This window comes from Elephas maximus, chromosome 19, assembly GCF_024166365.1.
Source record: "Elephas maximus indicus isolate mEleMax1 chromosome 19, mEleMax1 primary haplotype, whole genome shotgun sequence".
Taxonomy (NCBI): domain Eukaryota; kingdom Metazoa; phylum Chordata; class Mammalia; order Proboscidea; family Elephantidae; genus Elephas; species Elephas maximus.
Window position 1 is genome coordinate 18,923,269 of NC_064837.1, and position 24,038 is coordinate 18,947,306.

General features: G+C 48.5%; 1 protein-coding gene across 6 annotated transcripts in view; it reads right to left on the reverse strand.

Annotated features, from left to right (window-relative positions):
- Positions 1 to 24,038, reverse strand: part of RAP1GAP2 (RAP1 GTPase activating protein 2) — a 233,457-nt gene that overhangs the window by 131,276 nt on the left and 78,143 nt on the right. For all 6 annotated transcript variants that reach the window (XR_007514182.1, XM_049861054.1, XM_049861053.1 and 3 more), the window contains one exon: positions 4,444 to 4,528. Coding sequence is in view for 5 of the 6 variants with exons in the window: in XM_049861054.1 (XP_049717011.1) it covers positions 4,444 to 4,528 (85 nt within the window). In the remaining variant the exon portion in view is untranslated. The remainder of the gene's footprint in view (positions 1 to 4,443; positions 4,529 to 24,038) is intronic.

The following is a 24,038-nucleotide window of genomic DNA, read 5'->3' on the forward strand; positions in this document are numbered from 1 at the left end:
GCAAGCTCAGAGTCCCTGCCTCCATGGGTCTGAATTTCCCATGCAGTCAACACACTATAACCATCTATCAGACACCCACCCCAAGCCAGGACACAGTCACTGCCCTCAAGGAACTCAGTCTAGGGGAAGGGCTGGAACTTCTCAGCAACAGGAACTGTGATAGAATTTGGTTAAGTGCAATCACAACAGGAATGCTCACTCTGGGGCTGGGGCAGGCTGGTGTGGAGTGAGGACTGTGGTGTGAAATCCCACACGGGTCAGTTAGCTCTGCACAAAGAGAACAAATGTCCTGGCCACAAACTCCTAACCACAGCCACAGGCTGAGTCTTAGCCATAGAATAAGCCCAAATCACAGTTACAAAGAGACCCGAAGTCTAGGCATCCCACACACACTGGTCCCAACACCAACCACAGAAGGGCCCAACCGCAATCTCTAAATCCCTAGGGTAACCCCCACATCTTGGGGCTCTGGGCAGTAAAGTCACTGGCTTGGACGTTCCTGAGCTGAGTCCAAACAGCAGGACACAGTGTTTGAGGGATGGACGGGGAGAGTCCATAGTGGGTCAATGAGGTTGCTCTGCTCTGGGCCTGCCTGGGACTCCGCCCAGGCCAGCCTGAGCCTCTGACAGCGCTCTGGACCCTGTGACCCCCCAGAACAAAGCAGGGTCAAGCACTCAAAGGATGTCTATAAATATTTTTGAATGAATAAATATGTTAACTCACAATCCCTCACTGTGGCCTGGGTTTCCTGATCTCCACTCTCTCCAGCTTCTCCTCATGCCCCACTGACTCCTTCCTTCCAGCTCTTCCATGCACTTGCATCTCCCCAGCTCAAAAGCAACACCTACACCTGACTTTCGCCATCTCCACTCACTCCACAGGGCACTACAGTCTGCTGTCCACCTCCCAGCCCTCCCCTGAGCTGTGCTCATCTACGTCAGCAGCACCGCCAGGCCACTACAGCCAGCGGCCACGGTGCACTGCCACAGCACTTGGCCTCTCTGCAGCATGTGACACTTTGTGCAATATCCCTTCCCTCCATGTCCAGGTCCAGCCTCCTGGGCAGAGACCCAGGACCAGCTGCACACGGGAGTCCCTTTCTTCTCACTCTACCCTCGGCCTGGAGAGCTCACCACTGCCAGCTGATCACTGAGAGAATGCTTCCAGATTTGGGCCTCCAGCCCAGACCCATCTTCTGAGCCTGGCCCCAAATGCCCAGCTGCTCATGGACATCCCACTCGTGCCTCAGGCACTTCAAACTCAGCACATTGAGAATTTAGCCTCTTACCTCCCCACCCCCCACACCCCAAGTCGCCCCAACCTCAGCAAAAGGCTACATATACCATATATCCAGTTGCTCTAAACCTGGAAGCCATTCTTTGCTCCTCCCTCTCCCCCAATCCTCAAATCTCCTCAGTCTACCTCCTTGAAATCTGAGGTGCGAGTCAGGCCACCATCCTCTCCCACCTGGATTACCATGGCAGCCTCCCAATTCATCTCCCAATCTCCACTCCGCTCCATCTCAAGCATTCTCTACACAACCGCCAGGTGATCTTCAAAAACCTCATCCTCTGACTCCTCTGATGAAAATCAGTGACTTCAGTGTGCTTTGTTAGGATAAACACCAAAATCTTTTGGCAAAACATGGCATTGTCTGCTTGTTCTGGTCTCTGCCTATATGCCCAGCCTCTCTGTCCCTAACCCTGGATGCTCTAGCCATTCTGGTCTTCTTCCATGTCCTCTATTGTATGCTTCTCTTTCCTGCCTCGGGCCATTTGTACATGCCCAGAGCAGTGCTTCTCAAGCTTAATGTGCAAATTCATAAATTGGACATCTTGGTAAAATGCAGATTCTGATTCAGGAAGTCTGGGATAGGGCCTGAGATTTTGCATTTCTAGAATGCTCCAAATGGTGCCAAGGATGAGCCAAAAGATGCCAGTGTTGGTGCCTTAGCCTCACTTTGAGTTACAAGGATCTAGAACATTCTTACCCTAACTCCACCTTCGCCTCACTAATTCCCACTCAACTCTCAGGGTTCAGCTTAAACACCTTTTCCTCAAAGAAGCCCTACCTGACCCTCCCCAGGACTAGGTTAAACCAGAAAACCCACTGCCGTCAAGTCGATTCCGACTCGTAGCAACCCTATAGGACAGACTAGAACTGCCCCATAGAGTTTCCAAGGAGCACCTGGTGGATTTGAACTACCGGCCTCTTGGTTAACAGCCAGAGCACTTTAACCACTATGCCACCAGGGTTTCCTGAAGACTAAGTTAGGTACCCCTAATTTCTGTTATATTCTCCTGAGCTACCCTTGCTTCTTCTTCAGAATAGTCATCACACCTGTCTGTCCCTCATTCTTGAAATTATTTTTTCCACTTTTTCTCTCCCTAGCTAGAGTACGAGCTCCAGGAGAGCAGGAATCAAAACTGTCTTGTTCAATACTAGATCCCCAGCATCCAGCACAGGGCCTGGCACCTCGTCAGCACTTGTGGTCTTGCCCACCCCGCTCATTTCCCCTTCTATTCATAGCAACACCTCAATTTTCCTTTGAGGAACCACACCTTCCCCACTCTCAGCTCTTATGGCTTAGGTGAGTGAGCATGAGACTTAAAGCTCGTCAGTCAATGCCTTCTATCTCTCTGGTCACAGTGATTGGTTCAGGGATAGACACGTGACCTAAGCCAGGCCAATGAGCTTCATCCCTGGGATCTTTGTTAGAACTACTGCAAAAAAGATACTCTTCTTTCCACCAGGGTTACTTTTAGTAGGTAGGAGTTGCTGTCACCATCCTGCCAACACAGGGACAGAGCTTGACAAAGAATGAAACTAACACAGAAGGGAGATGGAAAGAGAGAGATTTCATGGATGCAACCATGCCTGGGGTCTAAACTTGCCACTACAAAGACAATAAATTTCCTTTTATTCTTAAGCCAAACTGAATTATGTTTCTGTCACTTGCAACCAAGAGTCCTGACTACTACGACATTCAAATAAATATTGGGCATTGAGTGAATTAAATGAGCGAGTGAGTAAATAAGTAAAGTCTACCAAGAGAACTCAGTAACTCCTCCTAGAAGACTTTTGGAGCTCTCCCTGCAAACACACATTATCCATGAGCCCAGAGACAAGCATCCCAGACCCAACTTTGCAAACCACAGGGCTGAAACTCAGAATGGTGACATGCTTCTCAGCATTACTCTGTGCAAACAAGCCAACCCCAGCACCCGGCTCAGATACCAACAATGGGGCCAGGCTGGTGAAGCTGGTCTGATTTTCAATGCCCCCTGGGGACCCCACCAGGAGGTCCTCAGTCAGCAGTCAGCCCTAAACCCATTCACTGCTGAACTCCTAATCCAACCAGGGCCGGCTCTGGATGCCATTCTCATACCACATGGCCCTGCTCCTGGAGGACATTCAGTATGGGAGGAGAGTGGGAAGATGGATAGGTTTTACCTGCATTCTCTGGGGGTATCACCTTGCAACAGGTTAGGTCAGGGAAGTGGGGTGCAACAGGAAGCAGCAGGGAAGAGATGCCTAATTATTTCCCTGTGAGTCACACCACAGGACAGAGATGGACACTAGCCTAGATGTCCCCTCAGATGATTCAGGAAGCAAGTGACTTCTTCAGAGCTCTTCCTCACCCGGCAAAGTGTGAGAGAGGGAAGTGCTTCACTGCCTAGGCAGGACACCAGCTGAGCCCAAAGTCCCCCTGCAGGCCAGCTCGGGCCTGTGGGGCCATCCTTCTGGGTGGATTGGAAAGTGGACAAAAGAGGGAGGGAGAAGAGTAATGTCCCCTGCTCCTTTCCAGGAACAAGAGTGTCCTGGGTCTGGGGTCCTGGGAGTGGTCTCCCCGGGAACAGACTTATGAATGAAGCACTAGTGGGAAAAGAGCTAATGCCCTCCCACCCAACCTCCAAGTCAACTTTCCCACAGGGACAGGGTAGCAGTGACAGGGCCCAGGGCCATCCCAGAGGGACAGTCAGAGGCAGGGAGATCAGCATGGGAGTGCCATCCAAGTCCCCTGAGGGTTGCATCACACAGGACGCCCCCTCCCCACCCCCAGACCCAGCCAGTCCTTTTGGGTGGCTGCCTCCTAGGGCACCGCTGCACGCAAAGTCCAGCCCACTTCCTCCCGCCTAGGCTCCTTGCTCCTGAGCCCCTTGGCCCCATAAGGCCTCTAGCTAATGACCCAGAGCCCTGCCAATGCCGTTTCGGCACCAGTCCATCTCCTTGCCATCCCCTGACACAGCCACACCAAAGTCTCGCAGCCCCACCCTCCTCCCACACCGGTGCAGCATAACCAGATGCTGTCTCCAGAGGTATCGGGCACTTCATGGACCCCACTGAGATGAGAACAGCTGAGTCTGCAGCCAAAGTGACATCAAGGCCTCCATACTTTTCCCACATGCTTCCCCTCCACACTTACCAACTCTAAGCTCTTACCTTCATGGTGGGAGGCGCAGTGAGAGGAGGGGACAGCGGCCGGTCTGGAAGGGTCACGTCCGAGCTGTTGGCCAGCTCCTGCTTCCTTGAAGGGGCCAAAGAACACAGAATTGGTGAGTGAGGACCTGCCCACCACCTTCCTCCCCCCTCCTACAAGAGCGCTGAGTTCAGGGCCACAGTCTAACACACAATGCAGAGAACAAGGAGTTGAGGGTATTTTCTTTGCTGGGATATTCTAAAATCTAAAGCAGTGCTATTCCAAGTGCAGGCCCTGGGTTGTCAGCGTCAGCATCACCTGGGAAATGCTAGAAATGCAAATTCTCAGGTGCATACAAGGACCTCCGGCAAGGGGGTCCACGCATCTGTGTCTTAGCAAATTCTTCAGGTAATTCTGATGCATGCGTAAGGTTGAGAACCACTGATGAAAACAGATACAGGTCACGGGACTGAGACTGGGGTAGGAGAAGAAGGGGAGAAGGGGTCATTACTGGGGATCCATCCTCCCTCGAGCCCCTTTGTCCCTATACACACACACACATATGTACGCATACAAGAACATACACCAAGGCCCTGGCCAGAGAGCGGCCCTTGGGAGGATGAGACTGCCTGCTGTGTAAGCTGCAGGTAAAACTTATTTTAGGCTATTGCCAGCTAGGACAGTGGCGAGGCAGCTAAACAGAGTTGTGTCACCATGACAACACCATTGCGACAAGTTCGCTGCTCTCACACACGCCCCACTTTCCATCTGGCCCGTGCTGGTGACCAGGCTGTTTGCATTCTCATTACCAGGCAGAATGTTTGGGGTGAGATAAGTCTTCTCGGCAATGGTTACGCAACAGGGCCAGCTGGGCAGAACCTGGGGGAATCCCTGGACAAGGGACTCTGGCATCCTGGCCTTGCCCTGGCTATATTCCAGGGGTGAAGGTGAGGCAAGGATAATGATATTAAGAGGCTAAGAAGAGAGATCTGGGCCATTGAACCCCCCAGCTTTGTAGCTCTCTCCTTTTCCAGAGCTCCCCCATGAAGCAGCCAAGAAAGTCAGACCTACACCTGGGTCCCCATTTAAATGATAAAGGATCCCACTGCCACCTGAGAGAATGGTTTTGTACCCCTGTCCAGTTCATGTCCTGCCAACTGGGGCAACAGCTCCAATCCTAAGCCTTCTTCATAGGAGAAGCCCACCCCTCCCTGCAGCGCCCAGACCTCCAGGTTCCAGAGGGGTGCCCTGGCCCTGGTGCCCAGACTCCATCTAGTCCTGCTCCCCTCAGCCCACAGGGCATCAGCCCCTTTCCAGCCATCTCAGAGAGAACAAGATCCAGGAAGAAAAATGTGGAAGGGAGGTGGAGACACAGACAGGAGAGATTGGCAGGGTTGAGGTTGATGGGGTCATATGGCTCCTCAGCCAAGCCACATGTTCAGGCAGCCTCCTTATATGGCCTCTGGCACCTGGAAGGCCTAAGAAACCAGGCCAGGGCCCTGCAGAGGCCCCTTCTACCCTGGCTCAATCACTTGTGTGCCCCTGCAGCCTGCTGTACCTCGTTGTCCTCTAAGCAGCCAGATAATGAGGCCGCCTGAACATCTGCCTTGGCAGAGAAGCCATACAACCCATGAACCCCAACCTGCCAGTCTCCCCTGTCTGCTCCTCCATCTCCCTTCCACTTTCTTTTTCTGGGACTTGGTCTCTCTGTGATGGCTAGAGAGGGCCCCTCCCTCTTGACCCAGAGTGTAACCGGAGCAAGAACCAGCAGGGCCAGGGCTCAGCAGCACGTGCATGCATGCACACACCCACACTCACATGCAGAGGAATGGACCTGGCTCCTGCCACCTCTCAGCTGGAACCCCCAGCCTCCCCCTTCCATTTATGGCCTTGGACATTACTGTCATGGAGTCCAGTACGGCTGCTCTGCCCCTCCCGCCTCTCTGCCCTCTCTTGGGCAGCCACTGTTCCCTCTCGTTGGGCTTGAGTCCTTAGGGCCATTGATGGGAGAGAGAGAAGGAGGAAGGTGATAAATGATGGGGAGCTTCGCCCTCAGATGAGGATGAGGACAGCTCAACTGTGGGGCTCAGGGCCCAGTAGGGAAAAGTAAGCAGGGAGAGGATGGAAGGCAAGCTCGCCCCCACCCGAAGTCTCTAGGACTGCTTTGGGGTTAGCTGAGGACCTCTGGCCTTGTGCCCTGAAGATGACAATAGAAGCCCTGGCTCTCCAGGAACACAAGCCCTAGAGGAGGACAGTGCTGGCAGATTTTAGTATCACTGGCCAAGGTGCACTCCATAGACACAGCCACGCTGTCCAGTTCTCTCCACCAGAGGCAAGATATCCACTTCCCTGGGACCCTGGGACCAGAGCAGATATAATTATTGTCCAAGGCCCCTGAGCCCCCGGCAAAGGGCCCCAGCACCCAACCCTGCCCCAGCTAAGCCCCTCTCCCCTGGGCCAGTCTGTTTCTACTGGAAGCTGGAATAAGCTCCTGGAACCAGTCTCCCAGGGAGTAGTGAGGACTATCAAGTGGGAGCTCAGGGGATCTTCCCGCCAGCAGGAATTGGGGAGTGATGTTTGGGAGCCTGGAAGGTGCCAGAACAGGAATGAGCATCAGTGGCTTATTGTCCTTATGCTAACTCCAAGTCTCCGTCTAAGACTCAGGGGAGGGGACACCAGAGTGTGCAGAGGGCATCATTGCTGCACTCAAAAAGATCAGAACCCAAGGCAGAACAGACCCTTTGTCACAAACTGAAATTTACCCTGCCCTGGCATCCAGACGACCCGAGTGGCACCTCCAGGAAGCAGGGGTGGCGGGGAATGGGCCACACTGCACCATTCCCGCTCTAGACTCCAGCCCTCCCTCCTAGGAGCCAACGGCACATATTTAAGAGCTAACTGCCCAAGTCCCAGGTTCTAGCCTTGACCTTGTAATTGAAAGAACAAAACAAGGAGGATCAAAGCAACTGCTTCTGCCTCACCAACCCTGCTCGGATCAGCTGTGCTCAACCTTGTCCTGCCCCAGCCCTCACCACCAATGACATATGCACATGAGCCACACTCCCAAGGACGGCCAGGCCCCAGTCGGGCCAGCCACCAGCTGGTGCTGAGATAAGACAGAGTCAGAGCTGCAGTACTCATGTGATTCTGCCCCTCTCTCTCTCACTCAGCAAGCATATCAAACATGAATAGATGAAAGTAACGCGATCATATCAAGAGATAACCTTGAATCTGCTCTCATTTATTATAAGCAAATGGTAAATTATTAACGAAAGTTGACACCTTTATTACCATTTGTAACAAGTTTCTTGTAACCCCCAATGACCTCCACATGTGTCACAGCACAGAGACTGAAAACCGGTCCTCCAAAGAAGCCAGTCAAATATTCTAAGGACACAGGACCCCAGACCCACACAGGGATACACAGAAACCCAGAAGAGGAGGCGATGGTGATGGAGGCTGCAAGGAAAGGAGGGAAGGGAGGAAGAGGGAGAGGGAGAGAAGGTACAGGAGGGGAGAGGAAGATTACAATTCAGCTAAATGAGAAGAGTGGCCACTTACATGACATATCTAGAATAAGCCAGTGTATAGAGATCAAACTAGGAAGCTCAGTTAATGGTGATGGAAAAATTTGCAAATTGAAGGTGGTGAAGGCTACACAATATGATGAATGGAATTAATGTCACTGAATTGTACACGTAAAAAATGTGGAAATGGCAAATGTTTTGTTATATGGATACTTGTGGCACAATTAAGTGCTCGCCTGCTAACTAAGAGGTTGGAGGCTCGAGTCTACCCAGAAGTGCCTTAGAAGAAAGGCCTGATGATTTACTTCCAAAAAATCAGCCACTGAAAACCCTATGGGGCAGTTCTACTCTGACACACATGGGGTCGCCATGAGTCGGGGTCAACTGGACAGCAATGGTTCTGGCTTCCGGTTGTTGTTGTTAGTTATTGCTGGTTGCCTCTAGTCCATCCTGACTCCTGGTGATCCCCTGTGTTACTACAATTAAAATGAGAGAGAGACGGGTGACCAGACCAGGTGTGAATGGTCAGGTGAGCAGAGCTTCCTCCAGGCCTGAGGGGAGTCATGGAGGCTGCCAATCAGCATCTCTGTTGCCCTAGGAGTTCCTCTCAGCCCCAGGGCCCATGCTGGTTTTCTACTCTCAGAAGTATGGGAGATCCTGGGGCACAAGAGAGGGTTCAGGGAGGTCAAGAGAGGTTCTAGTTGGCTTTATGGAGATGCAAATCTCAGGAGGAAAGCATCAAAGGGACCAGGAGTGGAAGCTGTGAAACCAAAGGGGATGGCTCACCCAGATGGGGCTGTCCACAGGGAAATCTGTTCACAGGGAACTGGACAGACCCTGGGGAAGGCCCCTATTATAGTACCCAGGCCCCCAGCGTCCTCACCTCCACCCGAGATGGCTCCACTCCAGACCTTCTGAGGTCATATTCAGCCACCATCTCTCCAACATTGCTATGGAAAGTGCCCTACACTAGGAATCAGGAGATTCCTGGATTCCAGCTTGACTCTGCCTGCTACCTGGCTGTATGACCTTGGTTAAGTTACCTCATCTCTCTGTGTCTTAGTTCCTTCTCCAAAGATGGAGGCAGTCACATTCTGAGGAATTAAAAGTAACGGCTGGGAAGTAAACATCAAGTCTCACACAAGTGTAGACCATTATTATTATCATCATTATTATTACAACTATTATAAAATGGTGATCTGGTCTCCAAGTGGGGAGAGAGAAGCAAGGGTCTAGGGCTGTGTCAGTGTCTTTGAAAACATTTCTAGCAACTCAAATAAGCACTAGAGCCCTAGGGGCACAGTGGTTAAGAGCTTGGCTGTTAACCAAAAGGTCAGCAGTTCGAATCCAAGAGCCATTCCTTAGAAACCGTGTGGGTTAGTTCTACTCTGACCTATCGGGTCACTATGAGTCAGAATCGACCTGACAGCAATGGGTTTGGTTTTGTTTTCTTTAATCAGCAGATGGCCCTGGGGTCAGGTTTGAGGTCTCCCAAACGTCTCTTTTCTACACCTCCCCACACTAGGCTCAGCTCTACTTTCTCCCTTGCCTTCCAAACAGCCAGGCTAGAGCGACAGATAGCAGGCCGTTGTAAAAAGCTTCTCCAGAAAACCAAACTGTATTCCTAATTGCCAAAAGTGGAAATAACCCAAACGCCATCAATGGATACATGGAGAAACAATATGTGGTATATATCAAAAAAATGGACCATCATTCAACCATAAAAAAAGAAATGAAGTACTAATAGGTGCTATAACGTGGATGAACTTTGAAAACACTGTGTTAAGAGGCCAATCACAAAAACCACATATTGTATGACTCCATTTATGTGAAATGCCCAGAATAGACAAGGCCAGAGACAGGAAATAGATTGGTGGCTGCCAGGGGGTGGAGGAGGGAAAAAGGAGAGTGATTGATAACGGGTACAGGGTTTCTTTTAGGGGTGATGAGAATGTTCTGGAAGTAGACAGTGGTGATGGTTGCACAGTTTTGGGAATGTACTAAAAATCACTGAGACACACTTCAGTGGGGTGCATTTTATGGTATGTGAATTACGTCTTAATCTCAAGTGAAGAACGGTAAGAGGAAGCTGCCTGCTGCTGCCCCAGGGCCCTGAGCTTGTGTGTTTGTTTGCGGTTTGTGGCAACAACGATGAATGTTTAGGATGCTGAATGGAGCTCCCTTACCATCCTCACCAGTTGAGAACCCGCCTTTCCTCCCAACTCCCAGCAGTCTTAAGCAGATGCAACGTAGTCATTCATTTGTAGAGATTTTTAGAGTTCTAACTTTTCACATTTCCATGCCCCTGGAAACCCTGGTGGTGTAGTGGTTAAAAGCTACAGCTGCTAACCAAAATGTCAGCAGTTCGAATCTACCAGGGGCTCCCTGGATAATCCTATGGGGCAGTTCTCTGTCCTACAGGGTCACTATGAGTCAGAATTGACTCCACAGCAATGGGTTTTTTGTGTCTTTTTTTTTTTTACTCACTTTTTTAGACCATTCGTTATAGGCTAAAAAATAAAAAGCTTTGAGAGAAATCATCCTAGGAAATCAACACAATGGGAAGAAAGGTCAGCTAGAAGCCAGGATTAGCTCTAGCCCTGACAAGCTGGATCCTCAAAGTATCTCTACTTTCCCCTCTGCAAAATGGTCAGGCTAACTCCCAACTCCTGTTCCCTGGAAGCCATACAGGCCTTAGAGAGTTGTGCTTACTGCTTCAATATGACTAGAGTCCTGGAAAGTTTTACAGTGGCAGAGAGTTCTGCAGTCACTGGGCCAGTTGGGCCAGAGGAGGGGATGAGCAGGGACTGGGCTGGGCACCAACCAAGAGTACATGCCTGGAGGAGCCCACTGGCCATCTACAGAGATTCAGGCCCAGTGGCAAAAGCACACAGCCCTCACTCTAGAAGCCAGCAGTGCTGGTCATCCCTGTGGGTGGGAAATAGTGCTTGAGAAGATCCATCCATGCGTGGCAGGGCAGCCCAGCAGTGGACTAGAGCAGCAGGAGGGCCAGCTCTGACCTCAAGGTTTGCAAGGTGCAGGAGGGCAGTGTGGACAGTGTTAAGAGTCCACCAGGCCTGGATTTGAATTCCAGCTCCACCCCTGAGTAGCCATATGATCCTGGTCCGGTTATGTCAGCTCTCTGAGCCTCAGCTTCCTCATCTGTAAAATGGCCTCAGAATACCTACTGCACTGGATGCTTTCAAAAAGGCCTGTAAAGCATTTAGCACCATGCCTGGTGTACAGCCAGAACTCAACACGTGGTAACCACTGCTGTTACCAAGGCTCTGGCCAAATGAACTGGAATAAGGAGTAGGTGTGACAAGAAGGGGCCATCACAGAAAGCCAATCAGAAGGCAGAGGGGAGACAGGGATGTCCTTGAACCTGGGGTAGCTCAGATGCCCCAAGTACTTTGGACCCGAAGCCTAGAGGGCAGGGACAGGAGAGTCGTGCTGCTGTGTGGGAGCCACTAGGTCCTAGGTATGTGCACGTGGCTTAACTCCAAGCCCCAAGGGGACAGATATGGAGGTGGGGGTGTTAATGTCCGCATTGTCTGTGCTGGGCCCAAGTGTCGGGGAGAAGGAGACCCCAGCAGAGGTGTTGGGGGGGCCACTGCATTCAGGTACCAGAGGCTTTGACAGGTGGAGTAAAGAGGGTGGTGTTCACTCGTTAGCACCTGCCAGTGTTGACCTTGGGGTCACATCCCATCCCAGTGCACACTCTAGGAGGATCTTGGAGACTTAGAGCATAACTCTGAACCTTCAAGGATTCCTTTTGCATTCCCCAGGGAATGTAAATGCCAACCCACATATACACACACACACACCGTTCAATCCTAGGGTTCATGGCCTCATATAGACCAGCAGCCCTGGGAGAAACCATTATGGTACATGCCATCTAACAGCCTAATTATACAGACAAGAACACTGAGGCCAGAGAGGCAGAGGTGCCCAAATCCCACAGCACACCTCTTCTGTCTTCCTCTCCAGAGAAGAGGCACAGCTTCCAAATAACCTCAGCATGAGTCTGCTTGAAGGCAGCAAGCCACATCTCTAGGAAAAGCCGGTCAGGAAGCACATCTGGCTAACTGACAAACATTTATAAAGCACCTACTGAGTGCCAGGGCCCTTGTATGAGGGGAATGGCGGGGTTGGGGGCCAAAGGGTCTATAAACAAAAAAACAAACCCATTGCCATTGAGTCAATTCTGACTCATCATTACCCCATGTGTTACAGGTTAGAACTGCTCCATAGGGTTTTTTTGTCTGTGATCTTTAAGGAGGCAGGTCACCAGGTCTTTCTTCTGCGGTGCTGCTGGGTGGGTTCAAAACGTCAACCTTGAGCTTAGTAGTCATGCACAAACCATTTGCGCCACCCAGGAACCTAAAGAGGTTTATATGTCCCCTTAGAGAGTGGACTGACGGCAGCGGCCCAGGCTGGGAGAGCCAGAGACTGGAGGATGAGCAGGCGGTAGGCCAGGTGTGGGCTCTGCCAAAGGCTGAGCCCTGAGCTATGTGATGGGCTGCATATGAAGACTGCAGCTTCTAAGGACACTCTGATAGCCAAAAGGTGCCCATCAACAGATGAGTGGAAAACAAAATGTGTCCATACATTCAGTGGAATATTATCCAGTAGTAAAGAAAAATGAAATTCTGACATATGCTATGACATGGATGAACCTTGAAAGCATTATGCTGAGTGAAATAAATCAGACACAAAAGCACAAATATTTTATGATGCCACTTCTATGAAATATCTGGAATGGACAAATGAATGGAGGTCAAAGTTTATAAGTGGTTATGAGGAGCTGATGGCGGGGGAAAGAGGGAATTATTGCTTAGTGGCACTGGGTCTCTGTTAAAACCAAAACCCAAACCCTCTGCGGTCGAGTCAATTTCAACTCATAGAGACCCTATAAGCACAGAGTAGGACTGCCCTACAGGGTTTCCAAGAAGTGGCTGGTAGATTCGAACTGCTGACCTTTTGGTTAGCAGCCAAGATCTTAATCACTGCGCCGCCAGGTCTCTGAGTCTCTGTTAACGGTGATGAAAAAGACTGGAAATGGAAAGTAGCAATGGTTGTATAGCATGGTGAGTGGAAATAATGTCACTGAATGGTATGCGTAAAAAAGGTTGAAATGGCAAATGTTTTGTTACGTGTACCACAATTAAAAAAAAAAAAAAAGGATACTGGTTTCTCTCTGGGTATGTTGGCTGAGGATGGCACTATCCTTCCTTAAAAAAAAAAAAAGAAAGACTCTAAATCCTTAAACTGGACCAGGTGCGAGGAGAAAGGGCAGGAGCCAAGAGGAGCAGGTCATGACAGGGAGAACCAGCAGTGGCTGAAGGGCTTCCTGGATGGGGTGATGAGTACCCCACTGTATTACATCTCAGAATTGATGGACCAGCCTACCCACGTGAGCAAATAAGCCTGGGAAAATAAGCCTGATTGAACCAGCCACTTTTAGAACTGACTAATGCTTTTCAGTTTACACGCACAAGCAAATAGAGGCTCCAAGGGGTCTGGTGTGGGCCTGAGATCCCAGGGCCAGAAAATGCATGAGTTGGGCCTCAAACCAAGATCTCTGACTCTGATCCCATTGCTCTTTCCAATCCCATTGCTCTTTCCCGTCCCAATGAGAAAGCCAGCTCCGCCTGGCCTGAGGCCCACAGCAGGACATGCAGAAAGGACAGTGGCCAGCATCTTCTCATGTCCTTAAAGCCTGAGTTCACTGGAGACCAATGGTGGGCTGTGCATCTTAGCATGGGCTGTGACCTCGGTATTATTTACAAGCGCCTGAGAATATGATCCAAGCAGGAGAAGTAAAAATGCAAAAATCATCTTAAGGCCAACACACACCCACATGAAAGGCCCATTTGCCAAACAGTAATTGTAGGTTATGGGTTTAAAACAGAGATTCAGAATAAAGGGCCACGGAGACACAGGGAAGAGAGGCCCAAGTCTCTGGGGACATCAGCTAAGGTTTCACACAGGAGGTGATGGCTGATCTGGGTCAAGAGGGAAAGGCTGGCATTTACCTGGGAGAGAAAATGGGAGGGGAAGGCACAGAAGCAAAAGTGAACAGCACTATGGGTAGACCATCAAGTGTCCCTGGTGAAACGGAAACACTTCCCTAGCACACAGCAGGTCCTCAGAAAAGAAAGGCAAATACTAGAGCCATCAAGGGCTCATCGCGTACTAGGTATTCTTTGAAGTGATTCACATATAGCATCTCATTTAATACAACAACACTTGGAAGTAAATATTATTAACCTCACTTTACAGATGGAGAAATTTACTCTCAGAGAGGTTAAGGAACTTGCCCAAGGTTACACAGCAGGAAAGTAGCAGAGCAAGGCTTAGCTCCAGGCAGACTGGTTCCAGAGAGAGTCCATGATCTTAACCACTTTACTGCACTGCCTCTGAGGCATAAAGCAGCCAGCTCATGACGAGCTTCTACGTCACACTAGGGCTGCTTGCCAAAGTGGAGCACCTTTATCGCTGTGACACCGAGATGATCTACAGTGATCATCACTGTAATAGTTATTCATTGATCTTTTAGAGTTACCTTCTATTTGTTACAGGAGTCCCTGGGTGGCATAACCAAAAGGTTGGAGGTTCGGGTCCACCCAGAGGCACCTAAGAGGAAAGTCCTGGCAATCTGCTTCCGAAAAATCAGCCCTTGAAAACCCTACAGAGCACAGTTCTACTCTGACACACATGGGGTCGTCACGAGTCAGATCTACTCCACAGCAGCTGATTTGGTTTCGGTTTAGTTTATTGGCGGCAGGCCACCTGGTTTTTCTTTTATCATTGTTTTGCGGGAGTTGCCTTCTAAAAATAAGTTTACTAAATTTTTAAAAACTGAGCCAGTTAACAGAAAATACTAAGTTACTAATACAGGTAGCACACAGAAAGAGTGAAAGTGGTTTGAGGACGGCTGAAGTTTGGAAAAAGCACTGAGAAATCTGAACTCTGTCTCACTGGCAAAGGGGAGTGGCAGGTCCGGAGGCCAGAACACCAGAGCTCTGCAGAGCTTTGTGGGAGGACTCCGGTGGCAGCAGAGCAGAGACTGGAGTGACTGGACTGGGAGGAGGCAGAGGGAGCAGTGGAGCGGGAGGGGCTCGGCTGTAATCGTCGCCACAGAAATTAAACAAAGGGGTCGGATTCGAAACACATCTCTGAGGCAAAATTAACAGCACTCAGTGACTAAGGGTAAATCAGGGAAGAAGAGGGAGCTCAAAACCTCAAAAAGACTCAGGCTTCAGCGAAGAGAACAGACTGACTGATGCTTCAACCATGACACAGGCTGAGGAGGAAAACGGGGTTTGCAAGAGGCTGATGATAGCGTTCATTCTGGACAGGCGTGAGTCAGGTGCCCTGGCGACACCCAGGTGAGACAAGAAAAGACTGAAGCCTAAGTACAGAGACAGGTGTAACGAGAATGGAGGTGGAGGTGGAGGCCACGGTAGTGGAGGAGGCCCCAAGGAGAACACCAGTTACCACGGGGTTGACTCTGACTCACAGTGACCCCACGTGTGTCAGAGTAGAACTGTGCCACATAGGGTTTTCAGTGAATGCTTTTTCAGAAGTAGATCCCCAGGCCTTCCTTCCGAGGTATCTCTGGACTTGAACCTCCAACCTTTCAATTGTATCCCCCAGGGATTCCCCAGGGAGAATATGTAGAGCTAAAAACCAAAAAGGAACAGGAGCCTTCCAGTGGAGCAAGAAAGGAGAGGTGAGGGGAGAGGAGCTGAGCAGGAATGGATGGAGTTTGGAAGCTGAGGCGGGGTGGGTCCAGAAGACAGCAGTGGTCCAGTCAACTCATTACACAAGAGGCTCCATTTCCCAAGCACCGAAGAAATCACAATCCCTATGAGCTGCCATCATCCAGCCCTTAAAAGGCTCTGCATCATTTGCAAACTGCAGACTAAGCGGCTTCTCTCACGTGGTCAGCGGTTCTGCTCGGCACTACCTGGCCTTAGATGAGGGAGCCACATCACAGTCAGATCAAAGGCGGCCAGCTCACAAGGTCACAGCTTCAGAAAGCTTCAGAAGCAAAATCACAAAACCATGGCGTCACCAAGTCTTAGAATACTAGCACTTTAACAGCCTATTCGTATTTCTTAACCTGGATGGTGAGTACATGAAGGCTGTTATTATCCATTTGGTTTGTGCATATGACATAAAATACAATAAAAAATAATTTTAAGTAGTGACAAATATGTTCTCTCACTTCCTGTAGGAGATGACACAGAGATAGAGATGAGTCCCTCGGTGGTGCAAACAAACGCTCAGCTGCTAACCAATAAGTCGGAGGTTTGAGTCTACCCAGAGGAGCCTCTGAAGAAAGGCCTGGTGATCTATTTCCAAAAAATCAGCCACTGAAAACCCTATGGAACACAGTTCTACTCTGACACTCACTAGGAGTCAGAGTCGACGTGAGGGCAACTGGTTTCCGAGCTAGAGAGAGAGATATTATTAGGCTTATCAGGACTTCCAGGATGAACATGTCAGGCTGATCTGGCCCTTAAAATAAGTTTTTGTTTTTGTTTTTTTTTAAAGGGGGAAAAAGTGTGAACTGACAAGGCAAATATAACGGGAGGGGGAAATTCAGCATACAAGAAATTGTCGGTGTCTGGAAGATGGACATGATGCAGGATGGTAACTGCCTTGGCAGCGTCCCATAGAACCCAAGAAGGCTCCAGGCATCTGCACCTGAGATGCAGGACTGAGAATAGTGCTCGATAGTTGAGGCACTGAGCCTTTGGACACTCCACCCCACCCCAGGTCACTGCCGCACCCACCGGATGATTCTCCCTACCCTTAGCACAATGGGAGACCAGACACTTATCCTCCGAAGAAACTGAACTACAGGTGATCAGGACTTGGCTTATTGAGAGAAACTGAACAATCTCTGGGAAAAGATAACATCTGGGCTTCTCCAATAGGAAGGGCAGTTTGCTATCTGATTCAGGAAGTCCCCTGCACGGAAGCCCCCAGGTAGCAAGCCAGCCCATTCATGAACAGCTTCCAACCCACTTGCTGGTGCCTCACTCTTGGGTACAGAGAAAACCAAGGATGACCAGACATTTGAGGAAAGCTTCCAACATGATCAAGAGACGCCAAAATAATAAAAGAGAGAAACCTAAAGGAAACAGACAAGGAACCAAAGAAAACTTCAAAACTTACTATAAATTATTATCTTCAGAGAGATAAGACAAGACACTGTATCCATGACACAAGGAGAGAATGCTATTAAAACGAAATGATCAGGGTACAAGAAAGGGATCTTAAAATTAGAAATATGATTGGAAAACTAAGTTGAGGAAGTCTCCCAGAAAACAGAACAAAAGTCAGTATAACTTGACCAAGGAAAAGTCATAGAAGCTTCTTAGACACATCCAAGCACCTTGAAGGACTGTGTTACTGGGGCTGAGGGCTGGGGACCACAGTCTCAGGGGACATCTAGGTCAACTGGCATAACATAGTTCATAAAAATGTTCTACATCCTACTTTGGTGAATAGTATCTGGGGTCTTAAAAGCTTCTGTGTGGCCATCCAAGATACATCAGTTGGTTCAATGCTGTCTGGAGCAAGGGAGAATGAAGAAAATCAGAGACACAAGGAAAACATTAGTCCAAAGAACCAATGGACCACAGAAACACAGCCTCCACCAGCCTGAGCCCAGAAGAACAACATGGTCCCCGGCTACCACCACCAATGGCTCTGATAAGGATTACAACAGAGGGTCCCAGATGAAGCAGGGGAAAACTGTAGAACAAAATTCAAATTCACAAAAAAAGACCAAACTTACTGGTCTGACAGAGACTGGAGAAACCCCCGTGACTATGGCCCCCGAACACCCTGCTAACTTAGAACTGAAGCCACTCCCGAAGTCCACCTTTCAAGCCAAAGATTAGACAGACCTATAAAACAAACAATAACACACATGAAGAATGTGCTTCTTAGTTCAGTCAAGTACATAACCGGCAACACTTGCCCAAAAGCAAAGATGAGAAGTCAGGAAGGGACAGGAAAATTGGATGAATGGACACGGAAAACCAGAGGTATAAAGGGAAAGGGGGAGAGTGCTGACACATTGCAGGGACCGCAACCAACGTCACAAAACAATTTGTGTATAGATTTTTGAATGAGAAACTAATTTACACTGTAAACTTTCACCTTAAGCACAATAAAAAAATTTTGTTAATTCTATCCAAAAAAAAAGTCAAAGACATGAAAAATGAAAAAAAAAAGATAAGAACATCAGAGGATCCGATATCCAATCAATAAAGATTCCAAAAAGGGGTAACAGAGAAAGACGAGAGGCGTTGAGGTAGCTAGTCTCCAAAGCTGGCCTCCCGGTGAACCATATTTCTTGGTATTGATGCTCTTAGGTAGTGTAGTCCCCTTCCCTTGAATCTGGGCTCCATGACTCAGTTGTAACCAATTGAAATGTGACAGAAGTAACACTGCTTAACTTCTAAGGTTGAGTCACTGGAAACCTCGCAGCTTCCATGGATCTCTTGGAAAGTTTGCTTTAGGGAAAGGCAGCCATCATGTAAGAAGTTTGACTTCCCCGAGATTGCCATACTGTAAGGAAGCCCAAGCTAGCCACATGGAGAGGCTGCATGGAGAGAGATCTTCAGCCAACTTCCAGATGGTCCGGCCGTCCCAGTCTAAGTCCCAGACACGCGAGTGAAGAAATGGTCTTGGACATGCCATGAGGAAAAGAACTTAGGAACCAAAAGAGCCAAGGCCATAGACATATGGCCTCAGTTGAGCAATCCCAGCCATCTCTAGCCATTCAAGCCATCCCAAACAAGGTCCCAGACATTGTGAAGCAAAGACAAGCCATCCCTAATGTGTCTTACCTAAATTCCTAACCCACAGAATTGTGAGCATAATAAAATGGTTGTCATTCTACATCATTAAGTTTTAGAGTGGTCTGTTACATAGCAACAGATATCCACAACAGGATAAATTATCAAAGGAATGGTACAAAACATTTCCCAGAACAAAAGGTCCTAAGTTTCTGGGTCCAATGAACACCCAGCACAATGAATGACAAAAGATCCACCTCACACATTGTCAGAAAATGTCAAAACACCTGGCTAAATGAAAAATCCTCAATGACTCTAGAGACAAGATGTAAACACAAAAACCATATACAAAATTCTAAAGGAAAATTATTTTTGACCTAAAAATAATTTTGCTTCTTTGGAGGCAACTGTTGAAATGTAACTGTCCAGATTAGGGGACAGAGAGCTCTGGAAGCAAGGTCTCCTGGTGACAAGAATGGAACTGATAAGATATCTAATGTGTGCATGCTTTGGCGGGGGAGGGGGGACTGTTAAAAGAATTAAGGTAGAATAAATAAAAAGAGAAAAATAAAGCTAAATACATTGAAAACTCAATGGAGGAGACTGAAACAATAGCCACAGCAACGGGCTCCAACCTATCAAACGATTGTGAAGAGGGCGCAGGACTGGGGAACATTTCATTCTGTTATATATAAGGTTGCCATGAGTCAGAGCCAACTCGACAGCAAGTAACAACAACAAAGAACACTATGCTAATCGTGGAAACATGAGTTAATCATTAACTCCAGGAAAAATAAAAAGTTATACAAGAAAGGAAGCATAATCACAGCGCCCTCCTTGTCTCAACAATAAGCAATATTTACACAGTCATAGTAAGCAGTGACTACTGAGCTGAACCAAAATGGTGCTACTGGGAGGATACACTGCTTAGCAGTTTTGTGTCTTGACTGAATTCACTGGTAAGGTCTAGAAGAGCAGAGGTCCCCCACCTCAGAGTAACCAGCACAGAAGCGTATAAAACCATTCATGCTAAGAAGCCACATAAGAGTCTGTGGGCATTGGAAGTCACCACTGTTATCACAGAGACAGCCAGTTTCCCAGCTAAGGCATCGCTCCAGCCATCACCCACACATACACACACACACTCTGTCTCTCTTTAACATTTAACTCTTCCGAATAAGCTATCATTTGGTGATACACCCAACAGAGGTTTTCATCATTGGTTCAAACTAAATGACAGTTTCAGTAAGGATCAGACCAAACCTGTTGCCATCAAATCAATTTCAACTGATAGCAACCCTACAGGACAGAGCAGAACTGCCCCTTGAGTTTCCAAGGCTGTAATCCTTATGGAAGAAGAATGCCACATCTTTCTCCCGAGGAACTGCTGATGGGTTCGAACTTCTGTTAGCAGCTGAGCACTTAACCTCTGTGCCACCAGGGCTCCTTTCAGTGACGACAGTCTATACCATTTCGGAGTAAATATGTTTGGTCTTTTCCATTAATAGAGTCCCTGGGTGGACAAACGTTTAATCCACTGGGCTGCTAACAGAAAGGTTGGAGGTTCAACTACACCTAGAGGTTCCTCAGAAGAAAGGCCTGGCAATCTACTTTCGAAAAACTAGCCACTGAAAACCCTATGGAGTGCAGCTCTACTCTGACACACACGGGGTCACCATGAGTCAGGACTGACTGGTTTGACTTTTTTATCATTGTTTTTCAGTTAACAATTTTATTGTCTATGAAAGTTTCACTCATTAGGAAGACAAATGCTTGTAGCTGTTTCCCAGTTCTGAGAACTGGGTACATGGCCTGCCCTCAATTTTTGCCCTTTCTTTCTTGTGACCATGATACATCATCAGGAAATGAATGTCAAGGACAGGGGGTTCTACCTGTGGCCAAGCAACCAAGCAGAACTGACTTTGCCCACAGGAACCAGGCCTGCAATCTCATCTTACCAACAACATGCCCTAACCCAATCTACAAAGCCCACCAGAGATGAACAAACCCACCCAGGGATTCCAAACCTCTTGCCTCCTCCCAGCACTGGCCTCTTTCTTGGGGACATTAGGAAAGGAAGGATAAGACGACCGTGAGAGTCCCCAGGGACATACCAGAATCTGGGCATGACTCTCAAGTACTCTACAGCCAGAAGGTTCTGAAAAGTGGCTCAACAGCCTGGAGCACCAAGATCTCCAAACAATGAGCAAAACCCACTTTCCTGGCCACGTCTACCTCCTGAGTCAGTGAGAAGAAAGGGCCGTCATGAACCACCCTCGACCCCTTTGCTGGCCTCTACCATGGACTTTGTCCATTGGCTCAACCCCTGCACTATGCCTAGCATTGAATGAAGTCAGGAATGAATACACAAACAGGAAACTGTGGACCCTAAGAGCTAGGGGCTAAATTGGTCCTTACCTCCACTACAATTATGGCTGCTTTGGCTGATCTCACCTCCCAACTCAGGAGTCTGAGACGGAGTTAACCCCTTCCCCCACTGGTTTGATTTGTTACTAAGCTCATGTCCTTCCCTGGTAACTGATTCGGCTCCTGACCTTGAATTCTTCCTCTGGAGATTGATAATAGAAATAATAAAAGTATTCTTACCATCATCGTCATCATGATGTTGTTGATGTTGCTGTTAGGTGCTGTTGAGTCAGTTCTAACTCACAGCAACCCCATGTACCACTGAACTAAACACTGCCCGGTCCTACACCATCCTCACAACTGTTGGTATGTTTGAGCCCATCGTTGCAGCCACTGTGTCAAGCCATCTCGCAGTAGATTTTCCTCTTTTTCACTGGCCTTCTACTTTACCAAGCCTGGTGTCCTCCTCCAGGGACCGGTCCCTCCTGATAACATGTCCACAGTACTTGAGACAGTCTTACCATCCTCACTTCTAGGAGCATTCTGGCTGTACTTCTTCCAAGATAGACTTGTTCACTCTTCTGGCAGGCCACGGTCTATTCAATAAATAATTTACCTAGCACTGTGCTGCGTTCTTTATATGCTTGGTATAAAGATTTAATCTTTTCAACAACCCTGCGGTTGTACAGTATTATTCTCCCCATTTTACAGTTGAAGAAACTGAAACTCGGAGAGGGTCAGTGACTTCTGGAAGGTCTTACAGCAGAGCTGGGATTCTAAGTGACCCTGATGGCTTCCGTCTGCCACCCTCCTGCTCTGGAGGCCTCAGCATTTGGTCCCCTCCCCACCCCAACAGCCCTGGTGTCTGAAAGCCAACAGCTGAAGCATTGGGTTCAATCATTGGGAAAAGACCCTTGGGAGCCCCCTCCTAGACCAAGCTGAGATCCAAAAGCAATGCTGCTTGGGAAAAGACCTGAGAAGCACATTTTTTAAGAGAAAATTATTTTTTAATTTGCTAAATGCCTACAAAAATTTCTTTTCAAATACATAACTCAATCTCTGATTGTTTCAAAGGGCATACCTTTGAGTGAGAAACCTTATTATTCTATTTCTGGTTTTTAAATTTTTATTGTAAATATTAACACATACTCTTTGGGAAAAAAAATTCAGAGCATCCAGGGGCATATAATGAAGTGGGACAGGGAGGGGGTGCTGCCACATCTGCTTTCTGCTCTTCTGATGTGACATGTCAAACCAAGCGCCTGGGCCCCTGGGAGCAGACTAGGCACCTGCCACAGGGAATCAGGGCTGAGAAAAGGCTGGTGTTGCGGCCTTCCTGCTGAATCATTTCCAGCTGCCCTGGCCACTTAAGTGACAAGATGATACATCACCATCAATAACACTGGAAGGGTCTGTCCGTGGACACAGCATCATTCTCCCCAGGACGGACCAAGTCCGCCTTCACAGGCAGCTGGGACCACTGAGAATTAGAGTCCCCACCCAGGGCCTCTGTCTTTCCCTCCCAGACCTACTTCCTGCCCCAGTTTGCTAGACCAAAGGGTGGATAGGAAGAGGACATTTCTAGGCCAGCCACCATCCACGGAAACAGACATTACTTGAGCCCCTGGACTCAGAACTTAGTTCATGCAGTGAAAAGGGAAGAGCAACCAAAGGGAGACAACACAGAGCCTCTGCCTACAAGAACCCAGCCACAGCTTCAGAACTCGATGGGAGCCCAGAAGAACTAGATGGTGCCCAGCTACCATCACCGTCCGCCCTGGCAGGGATCACAACAGAGGAGGGTCCCCGACAGAGTAGACAAAAAATGTAGAACAAAATTCAAATTCACAAAAAAAAAGCCCAGACTTACTGGTCTGACAGAGACTGGGGGAACCCCCAAGATTGTGGCCCTCCAGACACCCCACTAGTTCAAAACTGAAGCCATTCCCAAAGTCCATCTTTTAAGCCAGAAATTAGACAGGCCTATAAAACACAATAACACAGGCGAGGGAATGTGTTTCTAAGTTCAGTCAAATATATGAGACCAAATGGGCAACTCCTGCCTAAAAGCAATAAGAAAAGGCAGGAAGTGACAGAAAAACTAGATGAACGGACACGGGGAACCTAGGGTGGGAAGGGGGAGAGTGCTGACACATGGCAGGGATTGCAACCAATGTCACAAAACAATGTGTATACAAATTTTTGAAGAAAAACTAATTTGCACTGTAAGCTTTCGTCTAAAGCACAATAGAACTTTAAAAAAGAACACCAAAAAAAAAAAAAAAACCTCAATGAGAACCTGGCCCCTTTGCTGGCCTCCAGTGTATTCCACCCACTGGTCCAGTCCCCTGCATGGTACCTGGCTCTTGTGGACATTCAATAACTCTTTGTTGAATCAACTGAAGGGCTTGGGGGCTATGTTGAGTCAGTGTGCCATGAGAAAGCCTAGGAACCTTCCAGCCAGATCCTCCAAGAAATGTGTTGTCATAGAACTGGGTCCCCAAAAAATATGTTGAATTCCTGGCCCTCATACCTATGAATGGAATGCTATTTGGAAATAGGGTTTTTCTTCTGTTGTGTGAATGAGGTCATACCAGTATATCGTGGGTCCTAAACCTAATTACTTCCGAATTATAAGAAGATCAGAATAGACACACACAGGGAAGACAGATGCCATGTGAGGATCAACAAGAAACCAAGGAACACATGGGGCTACTGAAAAAGAAGGAATCAACACAGCCAAGACCCCAATTTGGACTTCGGCCTCTAGAACTGTGAGGAAATTAATTTCTGCTCTTTAAAGCCACCCACTTGTGGTATTTCTGTTACAGAGGCACTAGCAAACTAGGAGGTGTGTCTTTTTGCACACCAGACTAAGCTCTTTGAGGGCAAGGGCTG